The 18,495-nt window shown below is 40.6% G+C and overlaps 1 protein-coding gene across 1 annotated transcript in view; it reads right to left on the bottom strand.

The window, feature by feature from the left end:
• Positions 1–10,887, bottom strand: part of LOC119489326 (cadherin-4-like) — a 276,141-nt gene extending 265,254 nt beyond the window's left edge. Inside the window, exons 1-2 of the mRNA XM_037771595.1 lie at positions 10,531–10,887; positions 9,180–9,291 (exon numbers count right to left, since the gene is read on the bottom strand). Of these exons, the coding sequence (XP_037627523.1) occupies positions 9,180–9,291; positions 10,531–10,587 (169 nt within the window). The 5' untranslated portion in view covers positions 10,588–10,887. The remainder of the gene's footprint in view (positions 1–9,179; positions 9,292–10,530) is intronic.
• Positions 10,888–18,495: the final 7,608 nt, after the last annotated feature.

Genomic DNA, 18,495 nt, shown 5'->3' with positions numbered 1-18,495 from the left:
CTTTACTGTTTAGCTGTAAAATGAGAAATTTTGCTACGGCAGGTTGGCGGTAGGGATGAGCAAAAATACTATTCGGAAATCACTGGGAATTAGTTAATAATTATTCAAATAACCCCCCCCACCCACACACACACACGTTTTACCGGTAGTAATGTTACTACCAGGCAGCGCCTGCAACGATTAATATAAGGGAAATATATATTTTTAAGATGGGACAAATAGTCGGATAAACTATTTGATTTTTTATAACTTAACAACTATTCGAAAAATCCCTAGTGAGCGGTGCTTAGTATTTCCTTAACTGATCTCAACACGGCTGCCGGGTCACAAACTTTCTCATTTTTCAGCTCAACAGTACACTACAAGATGTTTCTGAAAATATTTTATGCAACAAATAGGCATTACAGTAACAGAATATTGATTCATAGTTGATCAGCGCTGCCTAGTTTGACAGTTTGATCGGAGTTCGCGAGTGATAGACGGCTGATGCTTCTTTTGTGCTAATCCTATACGTTCGTGAAAATATATGGCTGCCCACATGCTTCGACACATATACTCACACATAGATGCCTTTTTAATTATTCAATATTTATCAGTATTTTTTAGAGTTGAGCATACATAAGCACTCTGCTCTTCTGAACAGCTGCTCATTTCTCCGCGGCCATGATACTTCAATCAACACAGTGGTGGATAAATAAATGACACTTTTTGAAATGACTAGTCAATTATAATTAGTCAACCAAAAGAAGAGAACATTTTTTTTGAGTCGCATACCAAGCAAAAATATTCACTCGTTCAAGCTTCTGAAATCCTAACATTTTCTCATCATTCAAATTGTAAAGTAAGAATGTATATATCAAATTGACCGTTAGTGTTAGTTGCGGCTCTAAATCAGTGAGGTCTAGTGAATCATGGAGCAATTATTTTGAAGGTCTCCAACTCTGCAAAAAATGTCCTTGTGCAGCAATTCAACCACAACCTCAAAGGAGTGCTTAACTAGCCAGCTAACTCTGCACCAAACTACAGAGAGATAGAAGGATCCCCCGTTTGGGGAAATCAATAATAATCCGTCAAAAAAGAGCCAACATCTATCTTGACACGAATCATCAGACACTGCTAGCAAAGATCAGAGCTCCTCTGGAAGCGCCTTTGTTAGCCCCTTATTAGCTTTTAGCCTGTTGAATAGCGTAGGTCCAGACACCACGGGACGAGTCATTGTCTTCTGATTAATTAACATTACTGGCACTCTGTTTGTCAACCCCCAACCCCTCTATCCTTTTCTCCCTCCGTCCCCCGTGTTCCCGCACGGCTTCCTTGTTCAGAGGCGATGACTCGACTGTGTGCTGAACTTAAGAACTTAATGGGGAACATTCACAGGGAGTTCAGGACACAATTAGTGATTACCAGACAGCCGTGTCTTCTGAGGGATTCCATCTTTCGTTTCATCCTCCCTTTAACAAAGACGAGGGATCTCCAAGCAAAAGGAATAGCATATGAGGCTGTAATGCTCTTGGATTTGTCCTGCCCACATTCTCAGAGAGAGATCATAGACTGCTGCTGGTTGATTAGAAAAAGTGTGAGAAATAGACAGAAGTCTCTCTTTAATTAACAATAATGATCCGGCGTCAGTTTGGAGGGGAAACTATAGGCAGGGAGGAGAGATAATTGAGGGCTGGGTTAGAGGTGAGAACGCTGAACCATTTTTAATATTCCTTCTTTTTATACCACAGTTTATGAGGAGTTTTCATAACAATGGCTGTAAATGAGCTTTTAGTTCACTTCTCTTTAATTGTGTTTTGTAACAAGAAACTGGAGTTTTTCTGAGGAGGCGGAGAAGAGGAAAATTTGCAAACGGAGCTCATGCATTTTTAATTTCGCTCAGTGCTTAAATAGTAATAGAAACTGAAAGTTGAAATAATCTTCAACTGCAGAATGGTGTCACCCGTGTCTCTGCCACCAGTCTTCATCACAGCACAGCAACAAAATAAAAAGTGATGGAACGGCGACAGCTGAATCAAACCCTTTATTGGTTGCCTTCGCAGTGGCGTCATTTCTAACGTAATCAATTAGGCTTTAATTAAAACACTGCCATATAGACAAACGGAGGCAGTGGGGGGAGTGAGTGGGCAGGAAGAGGACAACCCAGCGTTTGGGCCCAGGCCAAAGCTATTCTGGAGTAGTGGGCGACCTGGGAGGGGAAATTTAGATCCCATTTGTTTTAGAGTGCCATAATGGGTTTTTGTGCTTCTTTGTGTATGTGTTTGCATGAATGTGCAATAGCAGTGAGCAGCGCAAAATATATGATAATGTGCTTGCTGCTTTAGGGTCCACAGCCTTATCTTAGACTTCCTCTTCCACCCTGTTGCGAGGAAAGTGTCTCTCTCCCATCCACTACAACCTCTATTTCACCCTCCCTCTGACACTAGCCTAGCTGAAGGACATGGTCAGTGCGACTCTCGAGCAAAAGAGAAAACAGCCTTGTAGGCTTATCGTTATCCTGCTGGTGTTATCCCTGTCCACCGCATCACCGGCAAAAGAGCAGCCCTGGGAGCGCCTCGCATTGATCTTGCTCCTGGTGACAAACTATTTTACCAAAGACAGCAGGGACACCTTAGAGCAGCCGCTGTGGAGTCTTAATCTGACACCACCGACGGAAAAAAAAAAACTCCTAACCGCAGACAAAATGTGCATACGTGTATGAGAGAGAGAGGGAGTAGAGAGCTAGTAGTGTCCCCTTGTCGTCTCACAGCCCATGCAGACCATCTGTGCATTAAAGAGCTCGAGTCCAAGCAAAGTATTTAAATGCGTTTAATGTCTTCAGGAGGGCCATAACCTTGGTCCTGTAGGACCCCAGAAGGCCCATCATTCCAAGGCAGGAGGTCTCTTAATGGACCAAGCAGATGACAAGGATGCAGAGTTCACACACACACACACACACACACACAGACACGGACACCGCAGAGTAACTCAATCTGCAGGAAGTCTCCCTCATTTGTTCATCCACTCTCCTCTTCCCTCCCTCCCTGTCTCCTTTGTCCCTCCACTCAAAACAAAAGAGAGAAAGATGTCAAAAATCTCATTAAAAAATAATGCCCTCCACCTGCTTGCTTTCGTTTTCTCATTCTCTCCTGCTTGCCTTTCTAATGACCAGCTTGGAAAAAACCTGGCAAATACCCGCCATGCACAGAGCACCGGACAACTACCTCAGTGTGCGCATTCGACCACAAAACGCATACCAAGCACACAAAAGCACACACAGCATGGGTTCCCAAGCCTCACAATATTAATCAAAAGGAACTCCTGCAGGTGTAACACTTGACCCCTCCCTCCCCCCCCCCTTGCTTATCTCATAAACCACTCAAGTCTAGACCTTAACAGGGTAAGAAATGCTCAACCATGCCACTAAATCATCTATATGAGCCTCTCTGGAAAATCCAAACACAATTCTGGAAAACTATTGGACACATACATCAGGCATGAGGTTACCCGTTAAGTAAATATGTGTCAACTCGCTTCTTTTCTAACAGCTCCCTGCGGTCAGATTAGCCTTTGGCCTGTAGCGCATAAAGCCAGCACCTCAGTATGTCTGCAGCGTCTTCACCGCTTTATAAGACATCCAACAAATGTCAGCCTCATGCGTCTCCGTAATTAATAACCAACGGAAAACGGATGTGTCTGCGCCCGTCTCCGTGACTGAATATCCTCACAAAAATTAGCCATAAAGCGTGTAATAGTTCAAACAGATGGCAGAGAGAGAGAGAGAATAAGGATTTGTGTTGTTATTTTGCATTGTAGCAGGAGATTAGATGGTTATATGGGGAAGAGGGGTAGGGGGGGTTGCAGAGAGAAAACATGAATGATTCAGAACAACGAAGAGAAAGAATCATAGAGAGATAGGACTTGGCAGAAGATTAGAATAAAGTAAGACACCAAGATCTGAAACTACTAATGAGAGGAAACAATGAGAGTGATTTAGGCAGAAACAGGAAAAAAAACAAAAGGAGGCTATACTCCAACAATGTCTAATCTCCATGAGGACGCCTGTCTGCTATCGACCCAGATAACACTGCGGGCTGGGTATCATGAGAGTTGGGGCAAAAGGTAAACAGCGAATCAAAACAATCTAATTCTGTTTGAGGGTGAAGGGAAAGAGAAAATTGATGTATTGTCCGTCCCTATGGAGCGTGTGAAAAGAAATGGCATCTTTTATTCAGCCATCCTATGAGTCACTCCTTCGAAGTGGACTTCTGTCCCCCACATCACCGGCACTCTGAACCACTGAAGAGTGTGTGTCAGCTCTGAGGGGAAGGTCATTTTACTCTAATTCTTGGTGTATTATTAACATCTAAGGCACAGCATGCATCCTGTAAGGTTATTTGTGATATTGAGCCTATGGAAATAGTGCATCAAACTGGAGGTGAAATTGAGACTTACTGTATTCTGCGCTTCAAGTTGCAAAATGATGTTCAGAATACAAAGCACAAAGCAAAGTAATAGCCTGGCTAGTGGATTTTGAAAAATCAACTAAAGCCTCACAGGAAAGCTTCACCAACCAAAGGCAAGTGAAACTCATCACCCGGGGCCTTCTGGGTGCCCGCTGGAAGAGATTTTGGGAAATATCATCCTGGAGAAAATTACAGCTCTGAACAATTTGTTTTATTCAGAATGCAAAGCTCTCTCGATCATTTCTTCTGGTTTCTGGTTATCCCCCTAGTGGGCAACGGCCATGCTGTGAATATGATAGAAACAAGGTGGCACTGTAGGGAGAGAGAAGGGATCTGGGTCAGAGAGGCAAAGCACAGATTTAAATGCTATCAGCTGCAATGTGAAGCTCTACTGAATGGCAGCGTATAAAGACACTGTACTAGACATCGAGTGTGTGAGTGTGTGAGTGTGTGAGTGTGTACGTAAGAGGGTGAGAGAGAGTGTGTGTATGTAAGGATGAGAGCGACAGAGTGCTTACAGTGCATCAGAAAATGTATTTATGAGTACAATAGCAATCCTGAGGCTGGCCAGGAGGGTTAAGGACAGATATGGTCACCTTAATGCAGACATTCAGGCCATTCATTCGGGCTGATGAGCTACTGGAGGGGATCAAATTTTCAAAACGAAGCCAAGCATCAGTGGAGTTTCTAGAAACAAAGTGATGACTGCAGAGAAAAATCTCCAATTCCCTCTGAGAAGCTGCACTGTGGACGTCAGCATTGTTATAGCTCAGGTACAGACATGTCCAGAAGGATACACACATAGAATTCACCAATGAATCTCTCTCTCTTACACACACACACACACACACACAAACACACACACATACGCTGAGACAAACACAACCACAGTAGAAGTGAGGAGGCTGCCCAAAACCACCAGTAACCCAAACAAAGTCCAAGGTCAGCAGAGTGGGCTCACTGAGCTGAAACCACCGTCCCTGGCTTTCATTACCAGGAACAGAATCAGCAGAGGGATGCAGGGACACATGGGATGAGGTTACGTTAGCTGGCTCTGTTTATCTGAGCGAGTTTGGCCGGGGCCCAACTCCTACTCACTCGTCTGTGGGATACAAAACACTCCAAACATCGTGACAGCATCTATTGTTGATTCAAATATCAAACTTTCAAATTATCTTAACAACCAACTGTGCTTTTCGACACCGCTGAAACAGACTCCGACTGAGTACCTAACATTGTTATACAGATTTTACAGCAGCAGAAACTGTTTTTTTTTTTATTGTGCGAGTGTGTGTCAGTCATTCAGTGTGTAACGTTAACCAGGCCTGGCGGAGCTCTACCTCTAATGGTGCCCAGAGTGGTAAAGGAACAGTCATAGCTCTAATGGAAACCAGGCATAAAAGAGAGCAAAAGTCTTCAGAATTGAATGCGTCATACATACAGTACATGTACGTATGCACACACACACACACACACATACAACAAAAATGAGATCTCTCACTCTTTAAAATCCATTATCTCACCTCTTAAACCCCTACTGTTTCTCTGCTGTTCATATAAAGGCAGAAATCAATTTGCTGCCATTATGTAAACTATAATTACCGCCTCGCGGGTTGTATGCCTCCGCAAACCAGTCAAGTCTCAATTTATATCCATGTCCAACACAATCTCATCCCAACTCGTCACATAACGACTTGCCGTCACTTTATTTTTGACATCAAAACCACTATAGTTACCATTGCCGTCACTTTAGGATTAGGCAACAAAACTACTATAGATTTAGGTTTAGGAAAGAACTACATGATTGAGCTTAAAACTACTACATTTGTACAGTGAAAATAATGAAAACACGAACGGCGATCTCCTGGATGAGAACCTTGTGTCTGTAACGCCCTGGGAATGAGAACAGGATGCCATGTCTGTCCAAAATGTTATCACTTCATCATTTCATCCTATCAGACATTTGTGTGAAATTGTCATAATTAGAATAAGGATTCTTGGGTTATGGCCAAAGAAGTGGTTTGTGAGGTCACAATGACCTTTGACCACCAGAATTTAATCTAGTTTGTGCCAAATTTGAAGAAATTCCCTCCACGCGTTCATGAGATATTGCGTTCACGAGAATGGGACGGATGGACGGACAACCCCAAACATAATGCCTCCAGCCACGGCTCATAAAAGCAAAATAAAAACGCCCTCTGATCCAAATTCATCAGTACCTGTAAGTTATGCAAGTCATATCTTACAGCACAGTCATTAACTTTGGCAACTTGGTTTTCCAGACAAATAGAGCGTGAATCAATTCACTCAGCAGGAACAATGCAGAGCGTAGAATTTACACTCAGAAATGTTTATAGGACACACCGTGTTGTTTATCAATGAAAAACTCAGACAGCAGAAAAAAAACAGAATTTTAAGGAAGGGAACTAAATGAGCATCACTGCTGATTAAAAGAAAACGAATCAAAAAGAAAGTTCTGGAAAGCTGAAAATGACTCATGGAGATGGCTGAGAATGACAATGACTAACCAATTGAGATGCTGAAGAAATGATGAAAAAGTGAAGAGCTGTTTTTGTTAAACAAAAATGCAATATCAGAACTAAATTAATTTCATACACTCAACATTTTTTTAAAGTACCATTTCAGATATATTATCCAATATTTATTTAGCCTTGGTTTTGTTCTCAGCTCTGGGCTTTGTCGTCATATTTGCTGTCATGGTTTCAATGACTACGTTAGTCTTTTCAATTTTATGCAATTTGGTAGTTCAGAGTGACTCAAAATGATCAAATGTGAGATGTAACGCCCTCCTCCTCCCTGCCGACCTCCTGTCTAGACCCACACATCCTCCCCATCATGGCCAAGGTCCTAGTTTTGTCCTTCCCATTATTCCCCAGTGGCTAACATGAATATATATATATATATATATATATGTTTGTGTGTGTATGTGTGTGTGTGTGCATGCGTGGGTGTGTGCATGAGTGGATGTCATTACTCCTGCCCCCATCTGACGGTTTTGGGTTAAACAATGTTATTATTAAAGCCTTTTCCAGAGTAGCTTCCTGCCTCCCTCCAGTGACACCCTTACCAACTATAAATCAACTGCCTGAGCCCTGTAAATCACATACAGTGTGTGTGTGGGTGTGTGTGTGTGTGTGGGTGTGTGTGTCTGGCCACTGCAGCTGTGCTCTCAGACGCACATGAAGATGACATTGCAGCTGTGAGTGTGTGACAGCCCGAGATGAGCACCTGTTACTTTAGCAAGGTCCTTTCAAACAACACGGGGAAAAATAAATGATGAATGTTAAATGAAAGCATATGCTCTGAATGTGATTAAAAGGAGAACTGTAAATGAATTACAAGTCGATATGTTTTATGAGTGGAGAGACTGTCGTGGTTTATTTGCTCTCGGCAATATTTGGAGCTGACTTTTTGTGTGGCTTATGTTAGAAAAATTGTGGCAGTAAAAATCCCACTAAAACATCTTTTGTTAGTGGTAAATTGAATTCCTAATACCGAAAACAACCCCGTTAGACCTCTGAAGATTAGTTTATGTCTGAGCGGAGACACAGAGACAATTTCATCTCTCTCTGAGACCAAACCAGATAAATAATGCTCTCTGAAATCCTCAGCTCCTGTGCAGCAGTGATGGCTCATTCTGTGATTGTTTGTGATTGTGTTGACACCCCCTGCTGGGCTGAAGACATCACTACCACACGGAGAGCAAGCTCACCACCAGCGACAAACGTCCCATATCCAATCCCACATCCAAGCAGGCCACAACACACTGAAGTTAATGAAACACTAAAAGCCCTTCTTCCAGACGTATATCACTCCAGCAAACACAAATATAGACACAAGAGAGACAGCAAACCCAAAAATAATATACTGAACCCTATCGCAGTGTATATCCGTAGTCTGACGCGCCTATGTGCACACTCAAGAGAGAGAGTCTAGACAGCTGTATCCCCGCCAGGTCCCTCACTGCTAAGGAGAGTGAGAAATATATATTGTGCAGCTGCCGAAGACACTGTCGACCCACAAAAGAGCTATTGTGCGCCCACAGCAAAACAATACAGCTTAGCTGAGCTATGAGGAAAAAAACCATTGGGATCAATAGAGAATTGCAATTAGCCCACATTGGCAGGAGCAGTGCCAGATTAGACACAGGATGTCGATTCCATTTCCTGCACTATTGGGCCCTCAAACTTGGTTGGCTCACTGTGTAATTGGAGCAACACGCATACAACTGTGGTAAGACGTAGTGTGAAGGTGACAGTGCATAAGATTAGTGATGAAGATGCTGATGATAATGCCGAAGAGGTGGAGCAATGTCGAAAAATAAATTCTAGCATGTAACATGCAAGCATTTTAGAGGAGCTTAATTTATAGCATGTATTGCAGCCACGTGCTTAAACAATTTGAAAACGTGTGTGGTGCTTTTGTCTGAAACACCACATTTCAACAGCAGACCGATGTACCACTCCTGATCAGGCCATTTCTGTAATTCACAGATGCAGTTGTTTACAATATTTGATGTCATCCTCAGCTTCAAACACAAAGTTTTTGATCAATTTTCCAGATGCATAAATGCCACTTCCACAATTTGAAAACGACACGGCCTGGCATTGAAAAGAAAACACATCACCACTCCACGTCTTTCCCTTTCACTGGCCTTAATGCAGCGAGGGGATCTCTTCTACTCACTCACTCGCCAAATTAAAAAGGTCTTACCTTTGCGTATGCCCTGGCCTTGCAGTACATCCCTTGAAATCAGCACAGAGTAGAAGCTTTGTGAGAAGCCAGGTCGGCAGGGACCTTTGGATACATGCTCGCCATTATTCCTCTGGAAGGGAAGAGGATACAAAGCAAGACATCGATAAACATGGATTTCCATTGATTTCTTGCTTCTTTTTTGGCCCTGAGCCTGGGAGAAAGGCAGTGTATCGTACAGCGGTTAGCGGAAATATATATTCAACAAGTTTACCAACTACATGCTGGGCAGGCACACGGCTGATTAAATATGTCAGATAATATCTGATAAAATGGTCTGCGTGTAACTTGCTCCATAAAGAAATCAGCCATGATGAAAAGAGGACTTTTTGTTTTAAGAATTGTATAGGGTTAAGTGAGACACACACACACACACACGCAAAGAAAACAGCATGAATGCAGCAGAATTGTCTCATCCTGTGACTGTGGGTTTTAAACTGTAGCAGAAAGGTCCAGAGAAATAAAGAGGAAGTGAGGTGTGTGTGTTTCGACACTATACTCAAATGGTCTGCAGAAAACTTTGCACCCAACATTTAGTAGCTCACTGCTGGTTAAATGAAATGATCTGACCCACTACAGCCACCACACAGATGAATGTGTGTGTGTGTGTGTGTGTGTGCACAAACCACGCACCAGTGCCAAGTGGCATGGCTGGAGTCTGAATGAAGAGGAGGCACTTGCTCCTCTCCTCTCTTGGGAAAGAGTAAAACATCTTTGTGTAATTTGTCCTAAATGTACATGGCATGAGAGTGTAGCATGGCTTCTTTAAGTCACAAAAGCTGCAGAGAGAGAAAGATGTAGCAGAGCTGGCGTGGCAGATCCGTTAGAGGAGTATAGCCCACCAGGCGCCCACTTAATTCAGCTTTTATTGATTAAATGACGAGGAGAGGTTGAAAAGCACCTTTTCAACTTGAAAGGTGAACTTTTGGAAAGACGCCTTATAAGAGGAAGGTTCTGCTAAAAAAAAAAATAAAGATGGCTTTATTAGTTTGATAGAATAAAAAAAAAAAGGGATCATCATGCACTGTCATTTTAACTTGTGTAGGATTGTATTAAAAAAAAATGTGACGAGGATCAGGGCAGGAGAGTAGCCTATACTGGAATGTTACTTTTCATCTTTATATTTAAATTCATCAGGGAAACAATCAGCAGTACTTGTAGGGAAATAAGACCCAGAGCTGCGCTGCTGCAGCAACACCACACAGGACTCCATCCGACTTTTACCCAAAGCTTATTGCACCTTGACACTGCTGCACTCTCACAACTTCACAAGCTGTACTAAAAATAAAAAAACAGAATAGAAATCTCTCACCCAGAATGTGTCAAGAAGAAGAGCTGCTGTCAGGACCAGAGCGAAGTCAGATCTCATCGTGGCGAGCAGGCGAGATCAGGTCTGCCTGCACGAGGAAGAACCACACACAGAGAGAGAGAGAGGGTAGATGATCGTAATGATTCTCCAGTAATAGTGTTAATTCCTCCTCCTTCTTCTTCTTCTTTGCTCACACACTGTTCCGTTACGTCCTCTCCTCTCCTCTCCGTTGTGAGTGTTGCTGCAGCTCTGCCCCTGACTTTCCCCCGGTTGGCTCTCTCTCTCATCTGCAGGTAAAGCGCTCCGCTCAGCACCGAGGCGCAGCCAGCGTCACTCTCTCTCTCTCTCTCGCTCTCTCTTTCTCTCCAACCAAACCCTCCTATCCTCTACGATCCGATCACCCGGTGCAGGGAGAACTACTCCACACACACACGCACTTAAAGAAACATTCGTTGGATCAAACACCGCAGCTGACGTCTTTGTCGAGGTCCCCGGTATTTTTTTTAATCCCTCTCCTGTGGCGATCTAAAAATGGGCTGCGCAGATTTATGGTTGCAAATGAAAGAGTCGGTATCCAAGTGTATGGAGAAGTCATTTAACCATTAGCTGTGAAAGTTCCAACGCTGCTTTGCAAGCTTCAACATGTGATATGTGCATTATTATTATTAGATGTGGACGGTTAACTAATCGGGCAGATGTGCGCAGAATTCAGAAAATGAATAGGCTGGTCTGCTTTCAGTTATTCTCATTTAAGCGTCCATCAAGATTCAGTTTGGACAAACTTTGCAAACACGGGAGTAGATGCATGTGTCACGTGTGCAGTAGGTGTGTACCACATGACCTGCAGGTGATCAGCACAAATGGGGGAAAAAAAATGTGCTTTAATCCAACCCACCCCTCCAAACCCCTCCTCTATATGCTCCACCTCAATCACAGTAGTGAGACTATGATGGAGTATTATAGGGCCACATTGAGGGAATAAAACAATGTGAGGTTTCGAGGATAAAGTCATAATATTACGAGAATAAAGTCATAAGTTTACCACACATTTTTTTTTGTAATATTATGAGAATAGAGTCATAGCTTTACAAGAAAAAAGTCGTAATATTATGAGAATAAAGTCATAGGTTTACGGCAACATTTTTTTTTGTAATATTATGAGAATAAAGTCATAACTTAACGAGAAAAAAGTCGTAATATTATGAGAATAAAGTCATAATATTTCGAGAATAAAGTCATAAGTTTACGAGAAAAAAAATCGTAATATTATTAGAATAAAGTGATAGGTTTACGACATTTTTTTTTTGTAATATTATGAGAATAAAGTCATAACTTAACGAGAAAAAAGTCGTAATATTATGAGAATAAAGTCATAATATTTCGAGAATAAAGTCATAACTTAACGAGAAAAAAGTCGTAATATTATGAGAATAAAGTCATAATATTTCGAGAATAAAGTCATAACTTTACGAGAAAAAAAATCGTAATATTATTAGAATAAAGTCATAGGTTTAAGACATTTTTTTTGTAATATTGTGAGAATAAAGTCATAAGTTTACGAGAAAAAAAAGTCGTAATATTATTAGAATAAAGTCATAATATTATAAAGTAGTAATTTTACATGTTATTTTATTTTGGAAAATTCTTTTTATTCCTTTTCTTTTTTTTCCAAACATAACATACCAAACATTACAAAACATAACACCGGTGCCATAATACAAAAAAAATGTGATCTTACATTTAATATTCAGGATGTACATACATAAATACACACATACACATCGCTTCCCACTCCCACACAGAGACAGGTCCAGCCTTCTTCCCACCCCTAGAGGTGAAGTTACAGAAAAAATAACATAAAAATCATTTTGAAAATAATTTAACTAGTTAATTAGAATTAAAAGTAATAAGTACTACAGTAGTATAGTTCATGGTGGTAAGATAGAAACCTTAAATTAATTAATTAATTAATTATTTAATTAAATAAATGTAGAGAATTTTTTTTTATTTTAGAGGGGAAATAGAGCAGCATGGAGCATCTTGTGAAGTAATACTTTAGTATATGTTTCACAAATAACAAAATACTTAATCTGTCTATGTCCTCTCGCCCGTTGGTTGCTGGTAATGTGTTTTCCTAAAAAAATGTTTTTTCCCCTCAACATTTTAGGATTTAAGTCTCGTATCATTATGCTTTTTTTCTCATAATATTCAGATTTTTTGTCTTGTAAAGTTATGACTTTATTCTTTTAATATTGCAACTTTTTTCCCGTAAAGTCATGACTTTATTCTTGTAATATTATGACTTTTTTTCTCGTAAAATTATGACTTTATTCTCGTAATATTAAGACTTTTTTTCCTTGAAATAGTATGATTTTTTTCTCGTAATATTATGACTTTATTCCCCCCTCAATGTGGTCCTAATACTCCGTCATATGAGACCACTTACTTCTGTACTAAAAGCATCTCATCACACTGATGGGTTCTTCCCTGTATGATAACGCCATAAGTCTACGCCATCACAATACTTGGGTGCCGATTCAATATGTGTTGCGATTCAATATTACGATTTATTTCATTGAGATTTTTGTTAACACTTTTTAACACTAGACCATGGGGAAAAGTTGAATCATACACTTCTAGGGACTTTTACTTAGGAAAATGTCTAAATTAATACAGTAAAAATGTTTGATTCTCATCATGTGTGTAGTCAGAATGAAGTCAAATATATCAGTCATTGTACAATAATGTTTCCTGTCCATGACAGAGTTAGCATGCAGCTTTAAGCATGATGTCTAGCTCTGCTTTTCCTGCAATGTGTGAAACCCAAAGTGTTTCCATACTTTACTGTATGTGTAGTGTTTACCACTTTGGATTTAAAATGTGAGGGTTCAAGTCGTATCCACACGGAGCCGCTGCCGTTTTCTACTTTTTCATTTCGGCTGGCTGCAGCCGGCTGCGGTTTGTTTTGGTTGACGGATACGGAACGGATAGGATGTCACGTTACTCTGACTACAACAATAAAAGTAGTAACTCCCTTCTACCTCCACATAGACTCAAAAGAAGCATATATATATCGGTTCTGGCATTAAAAAATGTATTTCAAAATCATAAAAAAAATTTAAAAAATCGCGATACATAGGTGAATGGATTTTTTCCCCACTCCCAGTGATAAATACATCATGAACCATACTTTCAGTTGTTTTGATTTTCCCTCCAAGCCAACATTTCTTGTAGATCCCTTTACATGATGAAATACCATTAGTGTCAATCTGTGATGTGTGTAATAAGTGTACTTATTTGTTTTCTGTGATAAATATTCTGACATGAAGACTGCAGTAGCAACTGTCACAGTCTACACACTAAAACTAGGAATCTCTTTGACAAACGGTGTGTGTGTGAAATTGAAATGCTTTATACGAATACAGAAAGAAAGTGTTGACCTCCAGTCTGCTTTGGTGGGAGCTTTTGTATCTTTTCATAGGGCTTGTTATGTCATGAAGCATTGCTCAACAGCAGTTTTCTTTTTGTGGAGATGTGGTTAATACTGTAGTGTTGGATTTTGATTATCGCACGGCACAAGCTCGCTTCGTTGGCTCTTACTTGGATGAACTCGCCGAATACTCAGCCTACCTTTTGCAACAAATCTAACACTGTTTCTGACACTGAGACTATAAAAGGGAATTTTTAACAAAAGACAAGTTGAACAAAGGTCAGTTAAAAAGGTTTTCAAAGTGAATCCAAAGGTCTCACGAAAAACCGAACTTAGCTCTCTTTGGACGGAGCTTCTTTCGTTTCCAAAAACTGTTCTTCTGATTACAAAATGTTGACAAGGCCATGTTTTAATTTTACCTTGCATCTGTGTGCATGTAGTTCAAAACCACCTCTTACCATTAGCAGTCTTTGTACCTGAACAGTGTCTCATGGCTGCATAAAAAAAACAGCATAACATGGAGGCTGGCCTGTCTGTCTGGCCTTTAGAGCTACTAATGACCCTTCTATTCTGCCATCTCTGATTGGCAGACTGGTCTATATATATGCTTAGTGAGCCAATGGGCTTTAATCCTATCAAAAAGAGTATGACTCTGCATTAGTGGGCGGCTGCTCAGCCAATTTCCTCTGTGTGACACCCAGGCATTTTACCACCTCTCTCATCCCAATCCCCTCGGTCCCAAGGATGAGCTTCAACACTTCCATCCAGTCCTTTTTTATTGCTGATGGGCTCTGTGACATGGTTATGATTTTTGTCCTGTTAAATGCTGTGATTGGCAGGTCTTTCTCTCTGTGTGTGTGTGTGTGTGTGTGTGGTGTGTGTGTGTGGCCCCAGAGTAGGATTCAATAAGCGGTAATGTCAGAACAACGCTTTCACCATTCAGAACATCAATACTGGACAATTCTGCAAAATCCCAAATTACATTATGATTCATCCAAATGATTCATTCCTGCAATATCTGCACATGGCAACTACAGTGTGGTTAGCTAGGGTTCAGCAACTAAAACTTGGTTAAGGTTTGAAAAAGTTTCTGGAAACGGCAAAAAAAAAAACTAATGTGGGGAGATAAGGTACGGTTAAGAATAGGTACAAAATGTAGTTATGGTTTTATGTGTGGGGATATTCGCACTGAGATGAGCAACGACAGCCATTCAAGCTGTGTTGGCACAGTGGGAATGGTTTACACAGGACAGCAGGTAAAAGGCATTGTTTACCTTGATGATGTGTTGGAGATGTGCTGATCCACACACCACAGTACAGCCTGTCATTTGCATTTCTTCATCCAACAGCTCACTGTGGCTGTTTCTGCATGTACTTTTCCTCCTGCAATATTTAGAACAAATCTGCTGAAACAAATGGTGCAGAGTACAATATTTCCATATCTTGTTGTGTAGACCAATTTGTATTGAGAAATAGCACTGCTTACTAAGTTCTGCTCATAGACTGTATATAAGAAGAGGAAGTAGTCACTGTGATGTCAGCCATTGGTTTGTGTACTACGGTTAGGAAGCCTTGAGTTCAGCTTTTTGGTCGTCGCCATCTTGGTACTTTGCAACCAGAAGTGACAGGAGACGGTGGAGCTAAGTACAACCGAACGCTGAATAAGACCTTTTTAGGAGACCAAAATGTTAATATTAACTTTCATAAACTGAAAACACACTGTGAAAGGGTTATAGTTGTAAGACGAAAACACAGACAACTCCCAGACCGGACAACGCCGTGGTAGCGACCTGTCAATTCCAAGGTAGTCACGCCCTAAAGCATCCCCTGCTTTATGGTCTATTTCACTCTAAATGGCACCATAATTTACTAGATGAACACCATGCTGTATTGAAGAAGACTTGAAGCTAGCGATTGAGACCATAAACTCATGTTTACAATGTTTACTGAGGTAATAAATCAAGTGAGAAGTAGGCTCATTTTCTCATAGACTTCTATACAATCAGGCTTCTTTTTGCAACCAGAGGAGTCGCCCCCTGCTGGCTGTTAGAAAGAATGCAAGTTTAAGGCACTTCCGCATTGGCTTCACTTCTCAGACCCGGAGGTTGCCGTCTGGTTCTGCTAACTCTGTGACAAATACTTCCTATAGCTGGTTTACAATAAAAGCCCCCTGCTGGTTTGCAGGTGTAGAGCAGCAACAGCAGGAAGTGTTCAGTTTGAAATAGTAGTAGCTCTAAATACAGCTATAGTGTTTGGTAAATAGTGATAAGTTGACATCTGAAAGTACTAAGAGGACTGAAACTAAACTCCAAACCACAGAAATTCAGTTAAAGGATGCAAAAGGACTGCAAGCTGAACACAGAGAGACTTTTAAACAGTGCCATCTCGCTAGTCATTAGCATGGCCACACATTTGTTGAGCCAATTAGTTTAGCATGAGACACAGCTTTGGTTTGAGGGCAGAGCCCATGTCAGGTTGGCTGCAGTTGGCGCTAACAAGCAGCACCACAACAGCACAGGTTAGCGCGACTGCCCCTTGCTAGGAGGCCAAAGAGAAAATGCATGTTCACAGTTTAGCGCAGCATGGCACAATTAAATTTTGGTCTCAGCTGTGAGAGTCAGACCCACTACATGCCCAATCCACCCATCCTGACCTCCACTAGCTTGCTGTTGAAGTCACTAGACTATGATTCATTCTGAATTTCTTCACTTCAGTAGTGCATTCGATCAGTTGCTGGCTCAAACTGTTTAGTTCAGGCATATACGAGCACCTTTTACAAGGTTAATAGCTCAGCAGTCACCTATTTGCAACAGAGTTATCACTTCACAACCATTTTTGTAGCGTTTTGTGGTCTCCTAGTAAGCTTTTAACCATGTTGTAAACACAGTTTATCACAGCTGAGCATACAACGTTGAGCCAGTATAGTCTGTTCAGTCTGAAGATTGATTGTGTAAATGATCTGTTAGCACATGTACTGAACCCCTCAATACTGAATGTTGGCATGGGATGTAAATGGCATGCTGCAGAACTGCTCAATATGAGCCTAATTCCTTAGTACACTGGGCTGTGTTAGACTGTGAAAGCCTTTACAATTTCAGCCAGAAGTCTTCAGTGAAACAATGTTTTTCAACCTGGTTTAAAGTCGATCTTAATAATATTTATATTTAATTTTCAAAATTGTAATATAAGAAATCATTTTACAGGACCAATAAGCTTGTTTCATTGTTTGTTTTAATATACGGTATGTATCCAGGACTCCTTGGAGCAGCTGAGTTGATTACTCTGGTTAAAGAGCCCTTTAAACCAATTTGGATCATTTAAAAAAGTGCATGCTTGTTGAGCAAATAAAACATATTGGACATGGTAACATGTTTTGTATTATCTTGTTCTTATTATTCTTTGTTTAATGTAGTTGAGCCCACTAAAGCCTACTGGATTTGCAGATACAGGCCCAAACTAAATTATTCCCTCACCGAAAGATTGCATTCCACGTAGAGGCACAAGCTCTACAGTTATCTACAGTCTTTTTGTCTATCATCCATTAATAACTGGATATTGGATATACTGCTAATTTTGTTTCAGGGAAGTGCAGATTTTACATTTCATTACGTTTCACTGCATGATCATCTATTGATAATTTTACAGTACTGTTCCTCCCCCAACACCAACATGGACGTGTTATACTTGCTTTGAAATGTTTGAACTTTTTCTGTATTTATTTGTGGCATTGTTTAGGGGAAAACAACAAAATGATACCAGGTATGATATGACAACAGGGGAAAAGATCAGAATATCAAACATGGTTTTTGCTTTTGGACAGTTCATGCTTTACTACTGAGCCTTCACTACATGGCTCAAAACACATATGAACAAAAATCCAAATTGACTAAAAAAGTCAGATTAGCAATCAGAATAATGTGATTGGGGATGGCAGGATTGTGACTGCCCTCCATATTAATGATTGATGTAACTTTCATACCATAAGAGGTGGAAAAAAAGTAGGTGTCCGAGATATTGGTTTCATTGTATGGGGCGGAAGGTTAAAAGCTCCAGTGAATCAAATGTAGTGTCATTGCATAACGTTCAAAGTCATCTATGCTTTGAGAGAAGGGTAGCTAGAAGCAGTGATTGAACATTCATTATTCATGATTGTAAGCACCGAATTGCTCGGTGATGTAGAAACAACTTACTGTACATGATTTTTCATGCAGTATTGTTGATAGTATGTTAACCGTAATTGTATAGTAGGAGCAATGATTTTTTTAAAATAGCCTAGGTCCAATAATGGCAAAGAAAATCTACTTTAGCTAGTTAAATGCTAAAATGCTAAATAGCACATTGCATTGTTCTTCACATACCACAACAAAAGAACCGTATAGTTAGTTAACTATCAGATAAAGCAACATTAGCAACCATATAAGCACAGAAGATGACATTATTGGTGCCTTCAAATGAAAGTCGTGAGAATACCGCTGCTAAGCAACGACAATATTAACGTTACTGTCGGCGTTTCTAGAAGCCACAGAGGCTAACAATTT

Source organism: Sebastes umbrosus, chromosome 6 (genome assembly GCF_015220745.1).
Source record: "Sebastes umbrosus isolate fSebUmb1 chromosome 6, fSebUmb1.pri, whole genome shotgun sequence".
Classification (NCBI taxonomy): domain Eukaryota; kingdom Metazoa; phylum Chordata; class Actinopteri; order Perciformes; family Sebastidae; genus Sebastes; species Sebastes umbrosus.
Note: the sequence above shows the minus strand (reverse complement) of the source record. Positions and strands in the feature narration are given on the sequence as shown.